Source organism: Hippocampus zosterae, chromosome 2 (assembly GCF_025434085.1).
Source record: "Hippocampus zosterae strain Florida chromosome 2, ASM2543408v3, whole genome shotgun sequence".
Classification (NCBI taxonomy): domain Eukaryota; kingdom Metazoa; phylum Chordata; class Actinopteri; order Syngnathiformes; family Syngnathidae; genus Hippocampus; species Hippocampus zosterae.
In genome coordinates, this window is record NC_067452.1 from 9,392,624 (window position 1) to 9,417,029 (window position 24,406).

General features: G+C 44.5%; 1 protein-coding gene across 1 annotated transcript in view; it reads left to right on the forward strand.

Moving 5' to 3' along the window:
- The window catches only part of LOC127592621 (collagen alpha-1(XXVIII) chain-like), a 28,612-nt gene extending 7,511 nt beyond the window's left edge, over positions 1 to 21,101 (forward strand). Inside the window, exons 11-36 of the mRNA XM_052053538.1 lie at positions 200 to 253; positions 1,688 to 1,756; positions 2,297 to 2,365; positions 3,438 to 3,506; positions 4,340 to 4,408; positions 5,475 to 5,543; positions 5,652 to 5,720; positions 5,919 to 5,987; positions 6,080 to 6,151; positions 7,015 to 7,083; positions 7,171 to 7,242; positions 7,384 to 7,452; positions 7,585 to 7,653; positions 7,763 to 7,831; positions 8,563 to 8,631; positions 9,515 to 9,583; positions 10,588 to 10,656; positions 10,772 to 10,840; positions 10,918 to 10,998; positions 11,082 to 11,117; positions 11,202 to 11,238; positions 12,628 to 13,185; positions 18,661 to 18,887; positions 18,974 to 19,151; positions 20,461 to 20,655; positions 20,740 to 21,101. Of these exons, the coding sequence (XP_051909498.1) occupies positions 200 to 253; positions 1,688 to 1,756; positions 2,297 to 2,365; positions 3,438 to 3,506; positions 4,340 to 4,408; positions 5,475 to 5,543; positions 5,652 to 5,720; positions 5,919 to 5,987; positions 6,080 to 6,151; positions 7,015 to 7,083; positions 7,171 to 7,242; positions 7,384 to 7,452; positions 7,585 to 7,653; positions 7,763 to 7,831; positions 8,563 to 8,631; positions 9,515 to 9,583; positions 10,588 to 10,656; positions 10,772 to 10,840; positions 10,918 to 10,998; positions 11,082 to 11,117; positions 11,202 to 11,238; positions 12,628 to 13,185; positions 18,661 to 18,887; positions 18,974 to 19,151; positions 20,461 to 20,655; positions 20,740 to 20,747 (2,553 nt within the window). The 3' untranslated portion in view covers positions 20,748 to 21,101. The remainder of the gene's footprint in view (positions 1 to 199; positions 254 to 1,687; positions 1,757 to 2,296; positions 2,366 to 3,437; positions 3,507 to 4,339; positions 4,409 to 5,474; positions 5,544 to 5,651; positions 5,721 to 5,918; positions 5,988 to 6,079; positions 6,152 to 7,014; positions 7,084 to 7,170; positions 7,243 to 7,383; positions 7,453 to 7,584; positions 7,654 to 7,762; positions 7,832 to 8,562; positions 8,632 to 9,514; positions 9,584 to 10,587; positions 10,657 to 10,771; positions 10,841 to 10,917; positions 10,999 to 11,081; positions 11,118 to 11,201; positions 11,239 to 12,627; positions 13,186 to 18,660; positions 18,888 to 18,973; positions 19,152 to 20,460; positions 20,656 to 20,739) is intronic.
- The last annotated feature ends 3,305 nt before the right edge of the window (positions 21,102 to 24,406 follow it).

The following is a 24,406-nucleotide window of genomic DNA, read 5'->3' on the forward strand; positions in this document are numbered from 1 at the left end:
TGTTGTGTTTCCAGTTTTTACGGGGAAAAACTGGATTTTAATCAAGTGAAAGTAATAATCAATAACACAAAAAGTGTGCTTTTGTTTCTGTTTTACCATCCACTAAATCTTGTGTTAAATTCAGTTGTGTTTCAAATAACCCTACAAATGTTTTAAATGGCACTATCAAACCGTGACCATGAATTTATTCCATGTCCAGGGTTTGCCTGGTCCTCCTGGTGATATCGGACCTGAAGGTCTGACTGGCAAAAAAGTAAGCTATTTCATGATGTTCTTCAGGCAACTGACTGGCAATATGCAACACTGTATACACATTGAAGATCAAAATGCAAGCACAGGAGATGTTTGGACCTGAACCTCAAATAACCAAATGAACAAAACTTCACGTCAATGATAAAATTGTATCAGAGCTGAGCAAGTAATGTGAGTGTTGGAGAGTAACAAAGATGTAAGTCATCATTCAACAGTTCTGCTGCTTGTATTTATTCATATGGTGAATCACGTCATGCCAAACTTAATATTCCCGTTTCCTCCCTAAGAAAACTGATCAAAGGTTACCGTCGGTTTCAAAACCATATGAGATGACTGCATAAAGCCTATTCCTGTCTGGTTGCAATTACCGGTAGATTCTGTTTCACAATGGCGTCACTGGGTCAGTGTCTGTGAACCCATTACCATGGACACATTGTCCAACCCTGTTCTTTCTCTTTTTGGCACCAAAGATAATTTGCCAAATTGTAAAATGAATTCTGATACCATCATTGTGGACAAGAATGATGCTATAAAACGGAATTAGTTCATCTGTAAAGACTCGAGTCCCGTTCCAGACAAAATGTAAAAATGGCAACTCATGGTTAGGTAGTACCATGTTTGCTTCCTGCCTATTACCAAGTTGCCCTTGAGCAAGGCATCAACTCCACCCCGTTTTTTTCCTTGTTTGCCTGCAAATGTCAAATCCTCCACCAAGCATGTTTTTGAGAACAGTGACTTGGGAACATAATCAAACATCAAAGTGTTGGAAATATTGGCCAGAAAAGTGGCGAAGATTGCACGACTGTCTGTGTCCTATGTGTTGTGTTGTGTTATTTTTATTATTTTGACTTCAAAATGGCGTCGTGAGAGTGACCTCTTAATGGAGGTGAAAATAGAAGGAATTTGCCATTTATGACTCCAAAGGCAAATGCCCTTACTGATCAATTGATTTCATATTGTAAAGTGAAATCCCTCCTAAGAATCACATCTGCTGTTGCCTTGTCATTCTATTTGTCTTTTCTCTACCCTCTGATCCCCCAGCTGTGCTTTGTAGCTGCCAATTGAGCTGCAAGTGCGTACTTCCAATCCTTCCACTGTTCACTACTTAATTATTTTGGAAGAATGTGTCTGTTGATTTTCTGCCTGTCATCCCGTATCGCGTGAATAACAGACTAATGTGTAGGACTTAGCGTTGTACCAACTTGTCTGGAAGGGTCGGGGAAAGAGAAAATAGTTGCAGTCAGAGTATATTTGCAGACAGCCCTGCGCCCTCTTGATGTCTCTCATGCGTCGTCCTCTTGTGCACTTGTGACATGAAAACATACCAAATCTATGCATGTTAATAATGTCAGTTTAGCCTGCCAAATGTTCAATAACGTCTGAGCGAGTTCACAAATCCATTGCGCTTTGTGTTTGACTGCCTCTCTTTTCATAGGGCGAACGAGGACTTCCTGGTCCAGCTGGAATCCAAGGGGAAACAGGAATCGGGCTTCCAGGACAAAAGGTACATTTTTCCATTGAGTCCTATGGAGTATGCTGCATTCTTATTCATTTCCATCAACTCGTATTATATTTCCAGAGCAGCAGAGGGCAATAAAAATTTAGTTCCTGGAATGTTTTATATTTTAAGTTCATTCATTAATTAGCATTAATCATTGCCCAAAAAGTAGCTGTCACTTTCAAAAAGTTTTGTGAATCCTCCGAGATGGTGTTCATTCAGTGAACCTTGGAACCATGTTTCAGGATTGTAGGAGCAAGTTTGATAGGGATAATCCCAGCTGACTTTGGACCAGAGTGGAACTCCCTGGCCTGGGAACACCGTACTCTCATTACAACCTGCGTACAATTTTGACTCTTCAATTAACCAAACATGCCTTTAGTGAAACGTGACAATAAACCGTAGTAACCATAATTTTTAAACAATGAGCAAACCTAACACAAAAGGCATGAGCTGAATTTCGATCCCCAAAATTTTCACTGTTAGACCAAAATGTCAATTAAAAATGAAATGTCTACTATTATTTCTTTGTGCTTAACCCCACAGGGAAATGTTGGGCACCAGGGTCAACCAGGGCCAGTCGGTCCAGTGGGCCTTGGTGAGCCTGGACCACCGGTGAGTCATCAAAACCATCCCAGACATAGAGTGCAAATAGTGGCAGTTTACGCAGTCACTCAACCAAGAAGGTTATGTTTTCACCTGAATTATATCTTTCTTTTCAATGCGGTACCAGGAACTTTTGCCTAAATTTACAGTAGACCTAAAAGTTTTTGCCAGGCCTGATGTGCGTGCAAAATTTCATGAGGTTTCACACAGGTTTAGAATCTCAAAATCAGCCTCTTTTTTCTTTGCCAACAATGCATTGTTGCGGCAAGAGCCTGCGAAGAAAACATTTCAAAAACGTTTTATCTGTTAGGTTTAACACATGTCTCCAAAAGACTTTTGTTACATACATGTATGCCTTCCAATTTTCGCAGATCTAGGTGAAAAATAAAAACGAAATTGCTTTGTTCAAAATTAGAGGGGGGGTGGGTGTTGATGGAGATATGGGGACACTCCTGAAACATTCATTGAAAATCACGCAAGAAATCTCTAAAATCAAAATTTTTATGCCAGACCTGATGTGTGGCCTGTTTCATTAGTTTTCACCCAGGTTTAGACACTCAAACGCGGACGATTTCTCTCTTTGCAAACAACGTGTCGCCACAGCAACAGCGCGCAACAAAATAAAAAGCTTTCAATAATCTTTAGATGAAACACCCAGTTTGGAGATGAAATATGACCTTGATAAAAGGCCAAAAATGGCACAAAGTTCCAAAGTAAAATCCAAATGGTGGATTTCCTGTTAGGTGTCAGATATGGCTATATAATACTTTTTTTTTTTTTGCTGTTACATTTGACTTCCGATTTTCACAAATTTTGGTGAAACATAAAACCGAGAATCCTTCATTTAAAAATAAACAAATAAACAAAAAGTAGAGGGTACTGCCGAGCCATTTATAGAAAATAGCACAAGAAGAAAACTCTGATATATTAAACTTTATGTCATGCATGATGTGTGAATATCAACACCCTTGCTTCAAAATATGTCATTGTATCATAATGTTCTGGAGGAAATTTAGGTTCAATTAGAAAACTGTATCGCCTCAACTTTGTATATTGATTGTTTTTCTTTCTTTTTGTTCAGGGGCCTCAAGGGCCACAGGGTATCCAAGGAGAAAGAGGGCCTTTGGGAGAAGGTCTCCCTGGCCCAAAAGTAGGTCGTCTGACCTTTACGGAATAATCCCTGCCCCCATTAGTCGATCCATAATTTATTTCATGCATTCATTTTCAACTCAACTGACTACTCCATCCGCTGTTGTAAGCCAAGACCCAGATTGCAAGGTGCTATAGCAGAAGACTGATGACAAATACATTTTTAAGTGTAAATTACACAAAGCCCTTCTGGTGATTTACATTCGTAAATGCAATATGCCTGACATTGGCTCAACATATGATCTGGCCCGTGGTTGTGCTCGTTGGAGGGCGTGAACAAGCAGCAGTCACCTGAAATGGTGTCGACAGACTGCCTGAGATATTATGGTGTGACGCATGATAGAGTGGGTGCTTCGTTCTGCAAAGAGTACAATATTAGTCATATGGACCGAGATGGATAATGTACACAATTTTTTCTCACAAACTTTTTTTGTAGAAATAAATAAAGTCTAGAAATATATATAGAAAGTTGACCGAGATGTTCAGTGCCATAGCAAAACACCTCAAGATTGTTCGAAATGTTGCTGGTATTTATACTCAATGAAGATTTGACTGTGGACTCACAGATGATGTTTTCATTCGAAAGCAATCTTTACACGGCTGAATAAGCTGCTGAGTCACAGCGGCTCCGAGCAATATTACTTTGCTTTCCACACATTAGTGCCTGAGGTGGTAGGATAATATCAGAGGGTCATCACAAGAAATGAAATCAACATCTTAGCAACCACATGCACCTCTTTGACGAGATAAGCTTAGGCTGTCTTCATGCTCACATGTTCTTAACATATGTTTACTCTATCTGCCATGGAGTAACTTCTTTGTCACTGCTCATAGGGGGAGCGAGGCTTGGAGGGGCCACGGGGGCCCAGAGGACTATCGGGTTTTGGAATTAAAGGAGACAAGGTACATTAAAAAAGAAAAAAAAGGCCATAAATAAGAAGTCTGGTTGTGTAGGTTTCCCAAAAGCATGAAGATAAAACTGTGTAGACATTCAAGGGTTGGCATCCGCCAATGAATGCATTTTCCAGGGGGTCATATTCTATGTAAGCGTAAGACGGGGGCAAGTGATGAATGGAGCTCAAAGTTTGGACAACAATGGAGAAGCTTCACTGTTTCAAACTGATGAATGTGGGAAAGTTGGGTTTGTTACATTTTCAACTTTTCAAATACATTTGACATTGGTCTTACAAGGGCATGCATGCTTTAGTGACATATGGAGAGAGGAGAGAGAGAGAGAGAGAGAGAGGGAGAGAGAGAGAGAGAGAGAGAGAGAGAGAGAGAGAGAGAGAGAGAGAGAGAGAGAGAGAGAGAGAGAGAGAGAGAGAGAGAGAGAGAGAGGCAGGCGGCCCAGGGGTCCAGTGGTTACTGCGTCGACCTCACAGTGGCCTTCCTGTTTGGACTTTGCATGTTCTCCCCAGGCCTGTGTAGGTTTTCTCCGGGTACTTCGGTTTCCTCCTACATTCCAAAAGCATGCATGGCAGGCTGAATGAGCACTCTAAAATAAATTGTCCCTTAGTATGAGTGTAAGTGCGGATGGTTGTTCGTCTCTGTGTGCCCTGCGATTGGCTGGCAACTGTTTCCGGGGTGTCCCCCGCCAACTGCCCAAAGACAGCTGGGATAGGCGCCAGCACACCGGCGACCCTCGTGAAAATAAGTGAATTAGAACATGGATGCATATGTCGCATAAGACCAGCTGTCTACCTTGCACCGGTTTTAGAGTGGTCTGAGCAGGCCTAAATTGACTTTCTGCCACTAAATTGTAATTTTCCACACCTCACAGCTACTCCCTCTACTATGCCTGCCCAGCGAATTTGGTACCAAATATTAAGCCTTCCGCCTGATAAAAATGTCAGGATCTGCTGGCATTTGTTTTCCACAGCAGATGTGCAGTCTATGAAAACAGAGCCCAAAGTGTAATGCAACCTGCCAAAATATACGTCAGTGTCATGACTAAACTGTGTTATCACAGGGAGAATTTGGCCCTCCTGGTCTTCCGGGCCTCATCGGCTTACCAGGTCTGGGCATCCAGGGTGAGAAGGCAAGTACACAATGAGTGGTGTTTGAACATTTTTCATTGACGCAGTCTTTTGTATATTTGAGTCACATTTGTAAATCTCAGATTATATGATCACTGAAAATATTTCAGGGCATTGAAGGTCCCAGAGGGCCACCAGGGTTCCGAGGTCCACAGGGAGAAGGTCTACCTGGGCCAAAGGTTTGTACAACAAATCAGGATATTTTAATTGCAAACTGTCAGAAGAATCGCAATTTAGACTCAAATGTAGACAGACCTTAATTTTGATGGCCATTTCCAATCCTCGGTTGAAAAATAGGTAAATAAATATCTATCAATATTCTATTCTGACATATTTAAGGCTCTCCATCCGCTATGTTCTTACTATATTTGAATCAGGGAGACCAGGGGTTGCCGGGTGAAGTTGGCTCCCCAGGAGAGAGAGGAATTGGAGAACATGGAGATAAGGTGTGTGGTGGTCAAATTTCAGCATTGATTCCATTCAATCTCACAATTGCGAAACATTACCAATGAGAAATGGATTTGACATTTGTGCTTAGGGTGAACAAGGATCACCAGGAATATCGGGGTTGCCGGGTTTGCCAGGGGAGGACGGAGCTCCTGGGCAGAAGGTTTTAGGCTCTAGGCTCTTCGTGGTTTTAGTCTCTCAGGAACCGTACATGTCACACACGGGAATGCAAAGTTTGTACGGTCTTGCCTACTTAAACCACCACAATGGCTTGGAAATAACACAATCAATATGTGATTGATATGCTTCACAAAAACATCCTCTTTTCTATTTTGAGGTTACAAACATTTTGTACATAGTGGGGTCTCAAATCTATTTTGACACTGTACAGTAAAGTCCAGGGGTAGCGCGACATGGTGGCTACTCTCTGGCTATGCCCACTTGAATGGAAAGATTTTGATACCTGTTACTTTTTTGCCATTTCAACATGGATGCAGTAGATCATATTCTTAAATCCCTTGATATCCTGCCACTTGTGAGTTGGGCAAAGTTCTGTAGGTGTTCAACTGTGCATTTTATTTCCTGAAGCCCAGACTGTGGATGGTATGATAAACAATGGCTCCTGGGTTACGAAGGCGTTTAGAAGCGCCTCATGGAGCTGTTTTGTCACACTTGCCATCCCACAAAAAATTGGGGCTGTGACCCATATAAAGCTCCACCGATTTGTGTGTGATTGACTGACAAGAAGTCCAGGGTTTGCTTTTTGGCCTGCAGTCAGCAGGGTAAGGCTTCAGCTACGTGCCATCTTGAACATGATTAGCAATGCAGAAAATGGATCACGGTCTGGATATATTTTGTGTAAAATCACTGAAATTAGTCAATCGCCTTGACATTTTTTTTTCACTGTTCCATTGTTGTGTTATGTCACTGCATATTCATAAAAGCTGTCATAGTTCCAGTACCAATGGACCAAACTGTAGAATTTAGTTAGCATGGAGAACATGCCCATGTGCTCTGTGACTTTAGGGTGAGCCAGGAGCTCCGGGCCTTAGGGGGACAGAAGGGTCACCAGGAACTGGAACGCAAGGTGAAAAGGTAAACTAAGTTCCCTTACTTTGTTGCTGGACCTTGTTGAGCTGTACATAAGTAAATCATGACTGGATTTTCCATTTGACCGTGAAGGGTGACCAAGGTCAAAGGGGAATAAGAGGCCTGATCGGCCCACCTGGCATTAGTGGGCCATTAGGACCCAAGGTGAGGATTCTTTAAGCCGTCACCAGAATGCACTTCCAGATGGACAGTTTGAATACAAATCACAGAGAAAGTCTCTAATTGCATGAATCAAAAAGGAATGACAAATAACACACCCTCTACTGTCTTCATTGAATTATCAAGGGTGAACCTGGGTCACAAGGCAGGGTGGGTTTACCTGGTCCACCCGGACGATTTGTAATGGGACCCAAGGTAAGTTCAGTTTCTAAAGCCAGAATGCTTATTCGTGTACAGTACTATTGACGCTGTGAAAAGAGACAAGATGATACTGATGTCAAGTGAGTTCCTAGCACCCTCAAACATGAGCTGTAACTTGTACTCTAGGGTGATGTCGGACCAAGCGGCCCTCCTGGTCCGATTGGCGAGAGTGGTTATGGGCTTCCCGGTCCAAAGGTGAAACCCTACTTGCTTCGATTGTATGCTTCACAACAACAAGCTGGTTTTATACACACATTACTGTAGGAAGGGCAGCTTTATTTATATCGACATCCATGTGCCATAGGGTGACCATGGAGATCCAGGCCCAGCAGGTCCATTTGGCCCAAAAGGAGAAGGCTATCCCGGCCCCACGGTGATTTACACATGGACTTGTCCGTCTGCCCATAAATCTGTACACTTCCACCATTAATCTTTTTCCCAACACTTTGCATCCTTAGCTATTCACCCATCACTTAGTCATTGATTGCCCAACATTTTGGTAAATGTTTTAAGCTATAAACCAGAATCATCCATCCATCCAGGGTCGCGGACATGCTGGAGCCTATCCCGGCTCTCTTTGGGCAGTAGGCGGGTGACACCATGAACCAGTCGCCAGCCAATTGCACAGCACGCATAGACAAACAACTATTCACGCTCACGCTTACACTCACATGTAGCGACAATGTCGGTGTTCCATTAACCTGCCATGCACGTCTTTGGAATGTGGGAGGAAACCGGAGGACCCGGGGAAAACCCATGCCCGGGAAGAACATGCAAACTCCACACAGGAAGCCCAAAATCAAACCCACGACCTCTGCACTGTGAGGTCGACGCGCAAACCACTGGCCCACCGTGCCGTCCTGAACCAGAATTCACTGATAATAATCAAAGCAATTTAAATGCAGTAAGAACAACAAAGGCCAATGCAGTTGAAATGATTTACCATGCGCTCCAATATGTGTGACAGAATATTTTTGCACTGCATTGTTTGTTATATTTCTGTGTTTGTGTATATACACAGGTACAGTATATATCTATATCTATATCTATATAGATATAGATATATACTGTATATATACCATATATATATATATTTTTATTTAGGGCCCCCCAGGTCTACCTGGGCTTCCAGGAGAAACTGGCCCTGACGGGATAGGCTTTCCTGGTCCAAAGGTGAGGGCCTCTTCATAAGAGGAAAAATTGAAAGGAAAATGTAGGAATTCAAAATACAAAAAAAAGGGAATGTTGCATCAAAAAAAAAAAATCATGAAGCCTCTTCCTGTAATCGATAAAGGCATATATCTGTTTACTTACTGTTAAAGTCATGTTTGAATATGGAGATGAATAACAATGAATACAATGATGCACTTTTTTCAGAATGTTTTTTTTTGCTCCAGAAAATATGCCGATCCCAATAAAAGCTTATTCGATATGTGGGGTACAAATCCATTTAAGAGCGGCACATTTTCAAGCAGAGTGAATCAAATTAGTTCTATTTAGTGCAATTAGGATTTGTTATATATAGTCTGTAACGACATGTAAAAGCTCTCCCTTGCCCAAACAATCCATCCATTTTCTGGTCTACTCCTTCACAAGGGTCGCGGGACATGCTGTCTATCCCAGCTGTCTTCGGGCAGTAGGCAGGGGACACCCTGAACCGGTTGCCTTGCCCAAACTATTCAAATGAATTCAATTGAATGCCGCAACAAATCATCAGCAACATCAAACGAATTTAGTCCGATTTATACGTGGTATTTATTGCTCATAAGAGACAATTTGATACATTGAAGAATGGCAATTTTTAAAATGTAATGATTCAATTTGCTTCACTTAAATCAAAACTAGTTCAATTACAACTTTCTTTATTCAACATTAATTCGTCTGTTCTTATCGTGGTGCGGCAACTGAGACCAGATTCTTTTTTACAATGCTGACCTGGCAGCGGACAGTAACCTGGACAAGGCAAACTAAACGCCCCAAAAATTGAATAATAATTAATTGGAAATTGCTTGCTACAACTGTAATTCTGTTCTTGACAAGGTCTTTGTTGCTTTAGGGGGACATTGGTTTCCGAGGGCTGCCTGGTTTACCGGGACCTCCTGGGGAAGGACTGCCAGGACCGCAGGTATGGTTTTCCTTTTTTACTTTCAAAACAACCATTTGTCAAACACAACCACATTAGAAAAGTAATGCGCAACATGGTCTCAGTGTATCTAACGTCCATTCGTACAATTCTAGGTTAAGTAGGTTCCATGCATGCATATTTTTAGGTTTGTTATGTTATTTAGGTTGTGCGTCTGATGCTTGGCTTCGGAAAGCTAACAGATGTAACACGCATATGCCTTCAAATAGCCCATCCAGAAGTCCCCCAGGCTGTGAACCTGCATTTTTGCAGATTGTACCAGCAGAGGGGCGATAGCAATGAAAGTACAATGTTTCATAGAAAGAATGGATGGATTGATGACCCTTTGTACAATCTTGGTAAAAAGGGAAAGAGTCCATAATTGCAGAATAAAGACTTGCTGCTGTTGTTTCCTTCAGTGCAGTGGTTCTTAACCTGGATTCGATCGAACCCTAAGGGTTTGGTGAATCAGTCTAAGGGGTTCGACGGAGCCTCTGCCATGGAGGTTAAGATACAGCCGACTCAACATGTCAATGTTATGACACGCCCGCTCGGCCATCACTGGCTGCAGACGATCACATTACATTGCTTGTCCAATCAGTGTGTCAATGTGTTATGGTCGTGATCGTACGTCTTGCGATTTGTTTTTAGAATCAGTTTTAATACATGCTAAGGATGTTGAGCAAAAAAATAAAGTGGTCAGACAAATATGTACAACATGCATCACAGACTGCGATGGGACCCAGCGTCCTATCTGCATGATTTGTCATGCCAAGTTGAGCAACTCTAGTTTTGCAGTGAAGGAAGGAACACTTCTTAAATCCGATTTTAATTTGTCAGTAAGGGTTCGGTGAATGCGCATATGAACTCGTTGGGTTCGGCACATCTCACAGGGTTAAGAACCACTGCTTTAGTGGTTGAAATAAAACATCCAGGCAAAGGGAATCATGCACAGCATGATAGAAAAAGAAACAACGTGATTCTAACCTGGATATTCTGTGCTACAGGGTCTTCCCGGCCGACCAGGACCCTTCGGGCCAGTGGGCCCACCAGGATTTGGAGTCCAAGGACCAAAGGTAGATTATTATCTATTGATTCTGTCACACTCATTCAATAAGCCTGTAAAACCACAAACAAAACCAAAAAAGAGCCTTTTTATTTTTTCTGTGTTCATCCATGTAATTTTTCTAGGGTGAACAGGGAGTCCAGGGCGTGACAGGACCAAGGGGACCTGCTGGAGAAGGCTTTCCTGGAGCTAAAGTGCTTGCAATCTTGGACTTTTCACATTTGCTGCGCATGAAAGTGTTCCGTTGCTGAGGTTGTGGCCTATGTGGCAGGGTGACCGTGGTTCTGCAGGGGAGAGGGGCCTGAAGGGCTTCAAAGGAGATTTGGGTGACCCAGGGAACCCGGGGCAACCCGTCAGTACAATTTCCTGTGCGAGCTGCTCATTATAAATACACCTGTCGAAGTGTCAGTAATCAAAGGTCTTTTTTCATCTCAGGGTCGATCTGGTGTAAAAGGAGAAGCAGGCCTCACGGTGAGTTTCACTATTTCATCCTGTTTTTCTTTGGGTTCTAATCTCATCTATGGAGGTGCTAAGTGAGTTTTGTATTGATTACAGAGGGAGGACGTCATCAGATTGATCAAAGAAATATGTGGTAAGGTGTTTGTCGAAGTTGGGATAAGGCATTTACATTCTACACCAGGGGTGTCAAACTCATTTCACACTGTGGGCCACATACGGCCTCGGTCAATGTCAAGTGGGCCGGACTATTAAAATTATACCATACTCTGCTATAAATAACGAAAATAATGTGTCTTTCCATTGTTTTGGTCTAAAGAAGCACAAGACCATTTGGAAAATGTTGAAATTTAATGAACATATCTTTTACAAAACATTTCATGAAGCACCTTAGATCTTAGACAAATGTGCAATTTACTTTTATCATTCACATATATGCATTGCAACTGATCCCACTGATTGTATAAAGGCACGAAACTTAAACAAGTAATTGGTGTTGAAAAATATAGTAATGCATTGTAAGATTAAATGAGATTTATAAAGGAAGGAATTTTTAAACCCTTTACACATGTGCATATAAAATCTAAATTTAATCCCTGCTTAATCTTAACTAAACCTAAACCTTACAAACTAAGTAGAGTGCTATTAAATGTGTAAAGAATAAAGTATTCACATGTCCTTGATGGCGTCTGCAGTGTTGAGTCTGTCTCAGTGACAGACTGAGACTGCCGTTGTCTTCTACTCTGATCAAAACATCAGAAAATTGCACCTTGTTAAAAACATTCATTCCGTGTCTTTTATGCATTTGTTTCACTTTTAAATGATCCTGCAGGCCTGATCGATCCTCCTTGGGGGCCGGTTCCGGCCCGTGGGCCATATGTTTGATACCCCTGTTCTACACCAAATGATGGACTGCTCACAAAAGTTTAAGGGGACTTTGGCTCTCTGGCAAAATGTCAGTATGAGCCGAAAATGAAATTTAACTTTTATTTTTCCTCTTGTCAACTTTTGAATGCACATGTCCAACTGGTGTTTCAATACTTTTTACATTTTGACCAAGTCAAAAATCATGACTGAATGGTAATCATGATTGCATGATCCGCAGTGCCTTGTCATCGCGAAGATTAAAACAGGGTGTTCTCAAAGGGAAGCGCTCACTGAGTTCAGAAACAATCGTCAGCGCCTTGAGCGGGTTGCAAGAGAGATAAAATGAGGCTGCAAGAGTCACAGAAAGGCATCCTTGGAAAGTTATTGGTTCAGCTCCTCGATAGAAAACAGAGAAGTTGTGCAAAAAGTACTTAAAGAGTTGGACATTTTAAGATAAGGTCAAATTAGTGTTCATTTTCACCCAAAAGCCAAATATCTCTTTTTTTGGGGTTTGCGGTGATGCCTTTTCTTATCACACAGGTGCACCTACAGTTTGATATTATTGTAGTGTCAATGGATGCCACAGCTGAAATCTAATTCCAAAATCATCTTCCCCACAATCTTTTTCAGTTTTCTCCATCTCGTTTTCTCATTCCAGGATGCGGGATCAAGTGTAAGGAGAGGCCGATGGAGCTGGTGTTTGTGATTGACAGCTCCGAGAGTGTGGGGCCAGAGAACTTTGAGATCATTAAAGACTTTGTCAACGCACTGGTGGACCGAGTCACGGTGGGCCGCAACTCCACCAGGATCGGCCTGGTACTGTACAGCCTGGAGGTCAGGCTGGTGTTTAACCTGGCCCGCTATGCAACCAAACAAGACATCAAACAGGCCATTAGAAGCATTCAGTACATGGGAGAGGGGACCTACACTGGGACGGCCATTCGCAAAGCGACCCAAGAAGCATTCCACAGTTCACGCCTGGGAGTCAGCAAAGTTGCCATCGTTATTACTGATGGACAGGCGGACAAACGGGAGCCGGTGAAGCTTGATATTGCCGTACGAGAAGCACACGCTGCGAATATCGAAATGTTTGCCCTTGGTATTGTCAACACCTCGGACCCAACACAGGCAGAGTTTCTTAGGGAGCTCAACTTGATCGCATCTGACCCTGACCCTGAGCACATGTTCCTCATTGATGACTTCAACACCTTGCCAGGTAAAAACATTGCAGTCATGACATTGCCACTTTTTTCTTTTCGTTTTTTTTTCAAATAAACACATTTGAGCTTTTTATTTAAAGAGAAGAATAATATTCCAAACAGGTATGAGGGCATTACAGTTTTGGGGACCATTTAGCATTATGATGAGATTACTCTTACAAAGGTGTATTCCAAAATGGGTAATACATTATTACTACTTCATAAATACTTAATAAAGTAGCAGCTTGATCTTGCCTTGCCAAATAGTAAGCCCACCGTAAATATTTACCGTTTTGCTGGAGCGGTAGCGGTTCTATGAAATGTCAAAATTCTATCGTCATTATGAACCTTAGATTCTGAGGTCCATCCATCCATCCATCATCTACCGCTTATCCGGGGCCGGGTCGCGGGGGCAACAGCTTTAGCAGGGAAGCCCAGACTTCCCTCTCCCTAGCTACTTCTTCCAGCTCTCCCCGGGGGATCCCGAGTCGTTCCCAGGCCAGCTGGGTGACATAGTCTCTCCAGCGTGTCCTGGGTCTTCCTCGGGGTCTCCTCCCGGTGGGACATGACCGGAACACCTCACCGGGGAGGCGCTCAGGAGGCATCCGAATCAGATGCCCAAGCCACCTCATCTGGCTCCGCTCGATGTGGAGGAGAAGCGGCTCGACTCTGAGCCCCTCCCGGATGACTGAGCTTCTCACCTTATCTCTAAGGGAGAGCCCGGACACCCTGCGGAGAAAACTCATTTCAGCCGCTTGTATCCGGGATCTCGTTCTTTCGGTCATGACACATAGCTCGTGACCATAGGTGAGGGTTGGGACGTAGATCGACGGGTAAATTGAGAGCTTCGCCCTTTGGCTCAGCTCCTTCTTCACCACGACAGACCGATACAACGTCCGCATTACAGCAGACGCTGCACCGATCCGCCTGTCGATCTCCCGCTCCCTCCTACCCCCACTCGTGAACAAGATACTTGAACTCCTCCACTTGGGGTAAGATCTCCTCCCCGACCCGGAGGGGGCACTCCACCCTTTTCCGACTGAGGACCATGATTTCAGATTTGGAGGTGCTGATTTTCATCCCAACCGCTTCACACTCGGCTGCGAAACGCTCCAGTGAGAGTTGGAGAGCCCCGCTTGAAGGAGCCAACAGCACCACATCATCTGCAAAAAGCCGGGATGTAATACTGAGGCCCCCAAAACGGACCCCCTCAACGCTTCGGCTGCGCCTAGAAATTCTGTCCATAAAGGTTATGAACAGAATCGGCGACAAAGGGCAGCCTTGGCGGAGTCCTACCCCCACTGGAAACGATTCCGACTTACTGCCGGCAATGCGAACCAAACTCTGACATCGGTGGTATAGTGACCGAACAGCCCGTATCAGGGGGTTCGGTACTCCATACCCACGAAGCACCCCCCACAGAACTCCCCGAGGGACACGGTTAAAAGCCTTCTCCAAGTCCACAAAACACATGTAGACTGGTTGGGCGAATTCCCACATACCCTCAAGGACCCTGCTAATGGTATAGAGCTGGTCCACTGTTCCACGGCCGGGACGAAAACCACACTGCTCCTCCTCAATCTGAGGCTCAACTTCCTGACGGACCCTCCTCTCCAGCACCCCTGAATAGACCTTACCAGGGAGGCTGAGGAGTGTGATCCCTCTGTAGTTGGAACACACCCTCCGGTCCCCCTTTTTAAAAAGAGGGACTACCACCCCGGTCTGCCAATCCAGAGGCACTCTCCCTGTTGACCACGCGATGTTGCAGAGGCGTGTCAACCAGGACAGCCCCACAACATCCAGAGCCTTGAGGAACTCCGGGCGGATCTCATCCACCCCTGGGGCCTTGCCACCGGGGAGCTTTTTAACAACATCGGTGACTTCAACCACAGAGATAGGTGAGCCCACCTCAAAGTCCCCAGGCTCTGCTTCCTCCAAGGAAGGCGTGTTGGTGGAGTTGAGGAGGTCTTCGAAGTACTCTGCCCACCGGTTCACAACGTCCCGAGTCGAAGTCAGCAGCGCCCCATCCCCACTGTACACAGTGTTAGTGGTGCACTGCTTCCCCCTCCTGAGACATCGGATGGTGGACCAGAATTTCCTCGAAGCCGTCCGGAAGTCGGCTTCCATGGCCTCACCGAACTCTTCCCACGCTCGGGTTTTTGCCTCGGCGACCACCGAAGCCGCGGTCCGCTTGGCCAGTCGATACCCGTCAGCTGCCTCTGGGGTCCCACAGGCCATAAAGGCTCGATAGGACTCCTTCTTCAGCTTGACGGCATCCCTTACTGCTGGTGTCCACCAGCGAGTACGGGCGGGGATTGCCGCCACGACAGGCACCTACCACCTTACGGCCACAACTCAGATTGGCCGCCTCAACAATAGAGGCACGGAACATGGTCCACTCTGACTCAATGTCCCCCGTCTCCCCCGGAACATGGGAAAAGCTCTGTCGGAGGTGGGAGTTGAAACTCCTTCTGACAGGGGATTCCGCCAGACGCTCCCAACAAACCCTCACTATACGTTTGGGTCTGCCAGGACGGACCGGCATCTTCCCCCACCATCGGAGCCTACTCACCACCAGGTGGTGATCAGTTGACAGCTCCGCCCCTCTCTTCACCTGAGTGTCCAGAACATGCGGCCGCAAATCCGATGATACAACTACAAAGTCGATCATCGAACTGCGGCCTAGGGTGTCCTGGTGCCAAGTGCACATATGGACACCCTTATGTTTGAACAAGGTGTTCGTTATGGACAATCCGTGACGAGCACAGAAGTCCAATAACAAAACACCACTCGGGTTTTGATCGGGGGGGGGGGGCGTTCCTCCCAATCACGCCCCTCCAGGTATCACTGTCATTGCCCACGTGAGCATTGAAGTCCCCCAGCAGAACAATGGAGTCCCCAGCAGGAGTACTCTCCAGCACACCCTCCAAGGACTCCAAAAAGGGTGGGTATGCTGAGCTGCTGTTTGGTGCATATGCACAAACAACAGTCAGGACCCGTCCACCCACCCGAAGGCGGAGGGAGGCAACCCTCTCGTCTACCGGTGTGAACCCCAATGTACAGGCACTGAGCCGGGGGGCAATGAGTATGCCCACACCTGCTCTGCGCCTCTCACCGTGAGCAACTCCAGAGTGGAAGAGAGTCCAACCCCTCTCGAGAGAACTGGTACCAGAACCCAGGCTGTGTGTGGAGGCAAGTCCGACTATATCCAGTCGGAAATTCTCTGCCTCACACACCAGCTCGGGCTCCTTCCCTGCCAGAGAGGTGACATTCCATGTCCCAAGAGCGAGCTTCTGCAGCCGAGGATCGGACCGCCAGGGTCCCCGCCTTTGGCTGCCGCCCAGCTCACATTGCACCCGACCCCTTTGGCCCCTCTCATGGGTGGTGAGCCCATGGGAAGGGGGACCCACGTTGCCTCTTCGGGCTGTGCCCAGCCGGGCCCCATGGGTGTAAGCCCGGCCACCAGGCGCCTGCCAACGAGCCCCACCTCCAGGCCTGGCTCCAGAGGGGGGCCCCGGTGACCCGCGTCCGGGCAAGGGAAACCTAGATCCATTTATTTTTATCATCATTGGGGTCTTTTGAGCCGTGCTTTGTCTGGCCCCTCACCTAGAACCTGTTTGCCATGGGTGACCCTGCCAGGGGCATAAAGCCCCAGACAACTTAGCTTCTAGGATCATTGGGACACACAAACCCCTCCACCACGGTAAGGTGACGACTCACGGAGGGGAGATTCTGAGGTGTGTGGCTTAAACAAACACGGCAATAGCTCCCCCGTTGAGAGACGAGATAGACTGCAGTCATGCCGAACGTGAGTTGAGCAATTCTTGTGACGAGATTATATGTCAAGTGAGGATGGTTTGCGTAGATAGGGGCAAATCTGTGCCGCTAAGCCGAAGCCAAACAGCTTTGAGAATGTGCTACTGCAACACAACGTGACACATGTGGCAGAGAAGGAGATATTTTAAACATGTAAACCAGGGGTCCCCAAACTTTTTGCTGTGAGGGCCACATAACTTTTCACTTCTCTGATGGGGGGCCGGTGTCAGTTTATAACAGAAAAAGTGTGACGATCGTAGGGGAGCTTAATAAATTTATTGTTTTCCAGAAAGCCACACATAACCAAATAACCCTTTCCAGGTTCTTTACAGCAAAAAAGTCAGGAAACAAATAATAACACTATTAATGAAATAAATAATAACTAAATAACCCTCTCTGGGTTCTTCAAAGAAAAAAAAAGCCATGGAACATTAACTTTCTGTTGTGCCATGCACAATCTTAACAGATAAAAGTTCAGCTCAGTTGTCAGAGCAGAATCTCTCTGACACATATGAGCAGTCTCTTAAAGTTCTTGTGTTCCTTCCTTACAATCCTTTTGTTGAGGATCGACTGTAGAGTAAATATACAAGTTGTTAAAACAGATATATTGCTCCATTTTCTGATGGAATCAGTGATCGGTTTGTTTGTTTTTTGTTTTTTGTTTTTTTTTCAACCTTTTTGAACCTTTTCAAACCTCCTGATCACTGATTGCTGATCAAAAACCCGAATCTTGTCAAGCCTAGTGAAGAGTGACCGTTGATTGCTTGAACTTGCTAAAAAAAAAAAAGTGAAGCTAGTTACACATCAATTTGAAGTGCTCATTATTGATTTACAGAGTTTATGGTGATGACATTAATAAGCGATTTGTATTTGACTTGTAAACGATTATTAGTGCTTTTATATGGGTGTCCTTATTGTATTCAGCTGTTTTGAGTCAATGAGAGTATTTTTTTATTCCATTGAATCTTAAGCAGTGGTTCAGTGATCAGTGTTAAGTTCTGATAACCAGCACATTCTCAAATATGGAGCAATGTTGACCAGATTGTCCAGCTAAGCTAGTCTTCTTGACGATAAGTCCCTGCAGCTTTTACCCCAGATGAATTAGATTTCCACACATCCCACACACACACACACACCCTGCTGTTTAATCACCCCTCACTTTCCACCCGCCTAAACCCTCTCCTGATTTTGCTCCATGAATTGTGAACGAAATTTGGAGGCATGGTAATGAAATGCTGCCTACAGGAGGGAAAACACAATCCAAACATTTGCTTTTTTGAGACTCTGGGCTCAGCAAGTAGTCATTCCTTAGCATCTGCTCTGAGTCATCATGGTAACGGAAACCGACAGTAAACCAGATCAGAGTAGACCACCCCCTCAATAAAGGCTAATGTCAGTGGGGGCCAAAAAAGGCGGTGAAACATGTCATCATTCTTGACCATTGCGGTATTTTGATGTAATCATGTGACAAATATGTGATTAGGACACACAAAAGATTCCCTTTCACGTTATTTGTTTGTAAATGACAAATCATCCTGAATCTTGTTGAAGTTCCATGCAAGACTGTAAATCAAAGTAATTATTCTTTGGAATGTGGGGTTGCTTAGTTTGGGTGACAGATCTCCCAGACAGGGCACTCCATAATGTCAGGTTTTTATGTTGTGGCTCTGTCGCAGCTCTGGAATCCAAGCTGGTCAGCCAGTTCTGTGAGGACGAGAATGGAGACTTGATATATAACAGACTAACAAATGGAAACAATGGCCATAGCAACAGCAGGAATGGGTATAGGTACCAGCCCGCCACTGACTGGGAATTCCTGAACACGCGTCAGCCAAACAACCAGAACCATGGGGACAGCGTGGCCACCTTCCAGTATGACCAGAAAGGTTCCAGCACAGGACAAGTATGGGCAGTCATTGCAAATGTAAAATTGGATAGACAATTGCAGAAAAGATCAAGTGAAGTGAACTTTTGTCATTGCTCCTTTAGCAAGTGCACGCAGATACGACACACAGAGGAACTGAACGTGGGGACACGTTTAACCGTGGCACAGCATTCCAACGCATTCCTCCTTCCAGAGAGGACTCTTCTTCCGTAAACTTAACATTGTCATCGTCAGGCGTTTCTGTGAAGTCGATTGCAACACCAAGACCAGCTCTTCCCAAAGGTAGACACTATGTATAGGAGTTCTAAAATTGCAATTGCTTTCATCAAGTCAACATTATTGCTGTAACATAATCAGTTGCTGTTGCCATACACAAGACGGACAAATATTGAAACATGCCTCTTGACCAATTTGTCAGTTTCGGAAAGGCCCTTTTCAGTTCCAGTGTGACTATGATGCAAATGCACAAAGCAAAGTCCATGGTTGAATCGAACAATCAAAACTTTTACCATAACAACCACAACGATGCAGATTCACAGTAATGATGATTGGATAGGGGCTGGACCCCTACCTCAAATCTGCTATCACTTTCCGTTCACCATTTAACCACTGAATCCCGAATCCTTTTGAAAGGATTACAAATTGCACTTCTGCCCAAAAACACATCATAGATGTTCCCCCAAAAATGATTTTACCACAATGGTAAATGAGGTGCACTTTTATTGTGCTTTATCCACACCATATGTTGTCCAAAGCGCTTTGCCAAGCCTCAAATTCACTTTTTTGAAAATCGATCATGTGTAAATATGCGCTAACATCAACGCCGAATCAACCTTTACTTTCACCTCCAGGATCCCTCTGTCGTACACTCTCCAACAGCAGAAGCTAGGGTCTTCTTCCAACCGTCCACCCATTGCCTGCTTAACAGTTGAATTTAATGCTCAATAGCCAGCTGCTTGTGCGTGTGTGTGATCTGAGTCGAATCTGGAAATACTCAATTTGCGTTTGGTTTTATTGCCAATTCGCGAATCAATTCAAGCCACCACCGATTTGTGCACAGCCCTACGACTGAATGAGTTTAGTATGGAAGAACTTGTTTGTCTAATAGTCACTCCATTCAGGCAGCAATCTACAGTCGCAGGGCCTTATTGAATTGCCCCCACTGCTGTTTGCTGCCAAACGATCAAATCATATTTGACATTTGATCTATAGAATAAAACTGCTAATAATGTTGTTGTTGAGACACGTAACTAGAAAAAAAACTTCAACTTTACACTTTTCGACAACGTTCTGCTTGGCCTGTCTGTTGGTTGCACTGGATTTGTTTTTATTTTTGGGGAGTTGAAGGCCCTTCTTCATCCCATTTATTATGTCTACATAATCTACGGTAATCCATGTTGTGCCTTACAAGGTGTGATAACGAGGTTAAGACAATCTTTTTACCCTGTATCCATGATGTCGTTTCCTGAGTTGTGATTGAATGCTCATCCGAGAGACGTTCATCTCTCTCTCAGGTGTAAATTTCTGGAAAGGTCAACAACAGATGGCAAACAACTTTTTCCATGACCTCTCCCATCATGTTTTTATGCAGGGACTGTACCCTTCGACCCTCGCTGTGCCTTGGCTCTGGATCAGGGCTTGTGTCGCGAATACACCATCCGCTGGTACTATGACAAGCAGGCCAACGCATGTGTTCAGTTCTGGTTTGGAGGCTGCAGCGGTAACAGGAACCGCTTTGACACACAGGAGGAATGCAAGAAGACTTGTGTGCTAACCACTTCTAACGGTACAATGAAAGAACCAAACAAATCCGGAAGTCATTGTTTTGGTTCTGATTGTTTTGCTTTTCTCTGATGTTTTGTTGTTTTAGGAGGCTGAGTGAAGACACTCTGTCGAGATTCTAATTTAGCTTCAGAGTCTACCGTTCTTCATCGCTCATACTCAGGAACAGAAGACGTGTATTTCTCTCCCCATGGGACCAGATTTTTTTTTTCATACAGCCTCTGCGTGAAGCTGCAACATTTGCTACAACTTGAGGAGGCAACACACTGCGGAAATGAAGCTCCTCACCACTCTGGTTGAAGCAAAATGGAAATTCATTTTCTTAATGTTTACTAGTTTCTGCATTCAAGTGTCTTCAATTGAGTTGGGGGGGAAATGAAAGACATTGTTTCAACTATCTTTTTAAGGAAGACGTTTTGTACATCACGACACACACGGCACACACTCACTCACTCACACGCAAATACATTCTCTGCCTCCTACTGGCCAATATACAACAATGTGATGGGGTCGGGGGCATCAGTGAGATAATAAAACTTAGCTGAAGTAGAGTCACGAGATTGTATGTACAGGCTGCTTTGCAGTACACTATGCACATCCATCCATCCATCTATTTTCCGAACCGCTTGATCCTCACTGGGGTCTCGGGGGGTGCTGGAGCCTATCCCAGCTGTCTTCGGGCAGTAGGCGGGGGACACCCTGAATCAGTTGCCAGCCAATCGCAGGGCACACAGAGACAAACAACCATCCACGCCCACACTCACACCTAGGGACAATTTAGAGCGTCCAATCAGCCTGCCATGCATGTTTTTGGAATGTGGGAGGAAACCGGAGCACCCGAAGAAAACCCATGCAGGCCCGTGGAGAACATGCAAACTCCACACAGGGAGGCCGCAGCTGGAATCGAGCCCGGTACCTCTGCACTGTGAAGCCGACGTGCTAACCACTGGACTACCGGGCCGCCACTATGCACATTATCTGGTAAAAAAAACAAAGGTGCTTTAAATAAAAACAAATTCAATTTAATAAGCAAGCCATTCCACGCTAAAGGGCTGTTGGACAATTCGGCATTTCTAACAGTTTGTAATGCAGCAGTTCCTTTTGATTTAACGCAGGCACCCTTCGAGGAAAGAAAACGGTGGTTGTCTGCGTTCAGTTTTTAAACTAAGCTTTTGTTTTCCCAAATTAATGTCAGGTTTTACATCATTCATTGCATTTGGCTGCAAGAATTACTTGAATGAACCGGCACTTGCTGCTCATAGCTTGCTTGCTAGAACAAATGAATTGTGAATTGGATACACCCAATTTAACTCAATGCACAAGAATTTTTTTTTCCTCTCCTGCAGCTAAGCGGGTACTTGATCAATGAGTGGAGGGGGGAAGAAAAAAGATTTTCTTGACTTTACTAACTTGAGCGTTTTTTTTGTTTGTTTTTCATTAAAGTATGACACCACAATCATTTGTCCCGAAGCGTGTAACTGCCAATGTGGAGGAGAACATGAATGACGGGCATACTTCTTCAAACATATTTGTAAAGTATGCTTGTTCATGTTGTGTTTTGTCGAGTGAAAGTTTTTACATGTTAATTCGATAGCAGGTCTGTTGTCTGTTGCGCAGTAATGCGACTTCATCATTGCCCCCGCCATACTGTGTACTGTTGCATCACTTCTGTCATAATTTAAGAACTTTCTGCACCACTCTGTTAGACATATAGATCAAATTTAGACTAAATAAAACTGCATTTTTTTCCCACATGCCACAGGGGAACGACCTGCGCATGCGCAAGTCAGTAAATGCTGTTTGTAGCACTTAGCATACATTTTAACAATACATTTGTACATGCTTTGCAAATACAGTATGTTTAATCATGTTTGCAAACACATTTGAACTAACTGTAACCTAACATGAAAGTACCTGAGAGACTCACTCCTACGGATGTATAGAATAACTTGGACTGGCAGCCTGCTCTTGCAGCCGAAGGGAGAGGGCAGCCATCTTGCTTTGCTGCTGTTACTGACCTGTTCATTTTTTCACTGAATACACTGTTTCAATGCATTTTTTTGTAAGGGTGTGCAAAAAAAATCTATTCACTCAACTATCACTATTATATGCCAAGATTCAATAAATTGATGTCAAAGTTCTGAATCGATTTCCTTGATTTTTCAAAAAGCAAACTTGAAGCTACCACTTTCTTCCAACAGATAGCAGCGCAGAGCCAATTTGTTGTGGTGAGTCAGCCGGTTTAAGCATTCAGCAGAGTCACACTACATCATCCGAGTGAGCCTGTCCCTGCAGTCTTATGACCACCACCCAAACATTTTAAATCAAAAATTCGGAAATTATTCGGGTTTAACACTTTCCTAGGAAAAACAGACTTAGACGTGAGTGACGCTGTGTGCAGACTGTCATACCTGTTAACCTCAGCTAATAGCTGCCCTTATAAATGATTACCATTCCCCTTACAAAGCAACAAAAACCCGTACAACGATTTACATCATGCTTTATCAATCGACCGTATGAAGCGGTGAAAAAAATATATACGATTGAGGCTGACTTTTGCTGGTTTGCCGTGACAATAGCAGCAATCGACGACGGCATTGTTGTTGGCTAACCAGCAGGTGAGATGATCTGGATTTGACCCAAAATGGTCTTTGCTCTTTTTTTCCCCTGTATAAAAGTTGTAATACGCCGTACATGATTTGAAATGATTTTAAAAAATTGTAAAATGAGGGAAAAACGTACAAGTTGACAGGTATGAGACTGTTCAAATACCGCGGCAATACTACCAATCTCGAGGCAGCGACTCACTTGACACGACCCAGGGAAAAAAAAAAATACAAATCCGGTAAACCCACCGTCCACTCGTGGAGGCCAACAGCAACAGGCCATGAAAACCCTGCCCAGGGGTTCAACAAGAGCTAAAAACATTTCAGGCCTCAAGACCTTCAGTGGTGGAAAATCAGCGTTTTAGACGTATGGTTCACATGTTGGAGCCACAATAGGTGATAGCACCAAGGAAACATTTCACTGAATCTGCCGCGCCCCTGCTCTACGCAGAAGTGGCCATCGAGGTAAAAGAGTCATTGCGTTCAGCAAAACGGGTTGTTCTAACTTGCAATAGATGGACCTCGCGGGCCACGGAGGATCCCATCACATCACCGAAGACTGGTCGATGTTCTCTCATGTCCTCCAGACCCATGTCATGTGATATCAATGTGTTCAGGTTAGGTGTGAGTTTAATGAGTGGCAACATAAGATGTCTGTCGGTCGCTTGACTTTTCACAACCCCAACCCCCGCTTTCATAAACACGGTTCAGTTGCAGCACACACACAGGAACAGGGATTGTTTTGGAACGGAATGGCTACTTGTGAACTTTTTAAACTAAAATAAATACATACTGGTAAATGAATGGGGGGGGGGGGGGGGCTAGACAAATTTCTAATGTGGCTTTAGCACCCTCTAGCCCCGGTGTAGCGCAGTGTTACTGTAGGTAAACAAGTACCGTATTTTCACAACCATTCGCCGCACCGTATGGTTGGGCGCAGTCTCATTAATAGGTGATATTTGTGTACTTTACACATAGACAAAACGCACTGTATTATTGGCCGCAGTTTTAAAGTGGTAAAACATACGCCAGCTTAAACATACGTCATGCATGCGCGCACGCTAAAAACACGTTAGCTTGAAGCATACGGTAGCATGCCAAGACATACAGATACAAGCAAAAACACGTTTTTATAAAGGCAACGGAAGC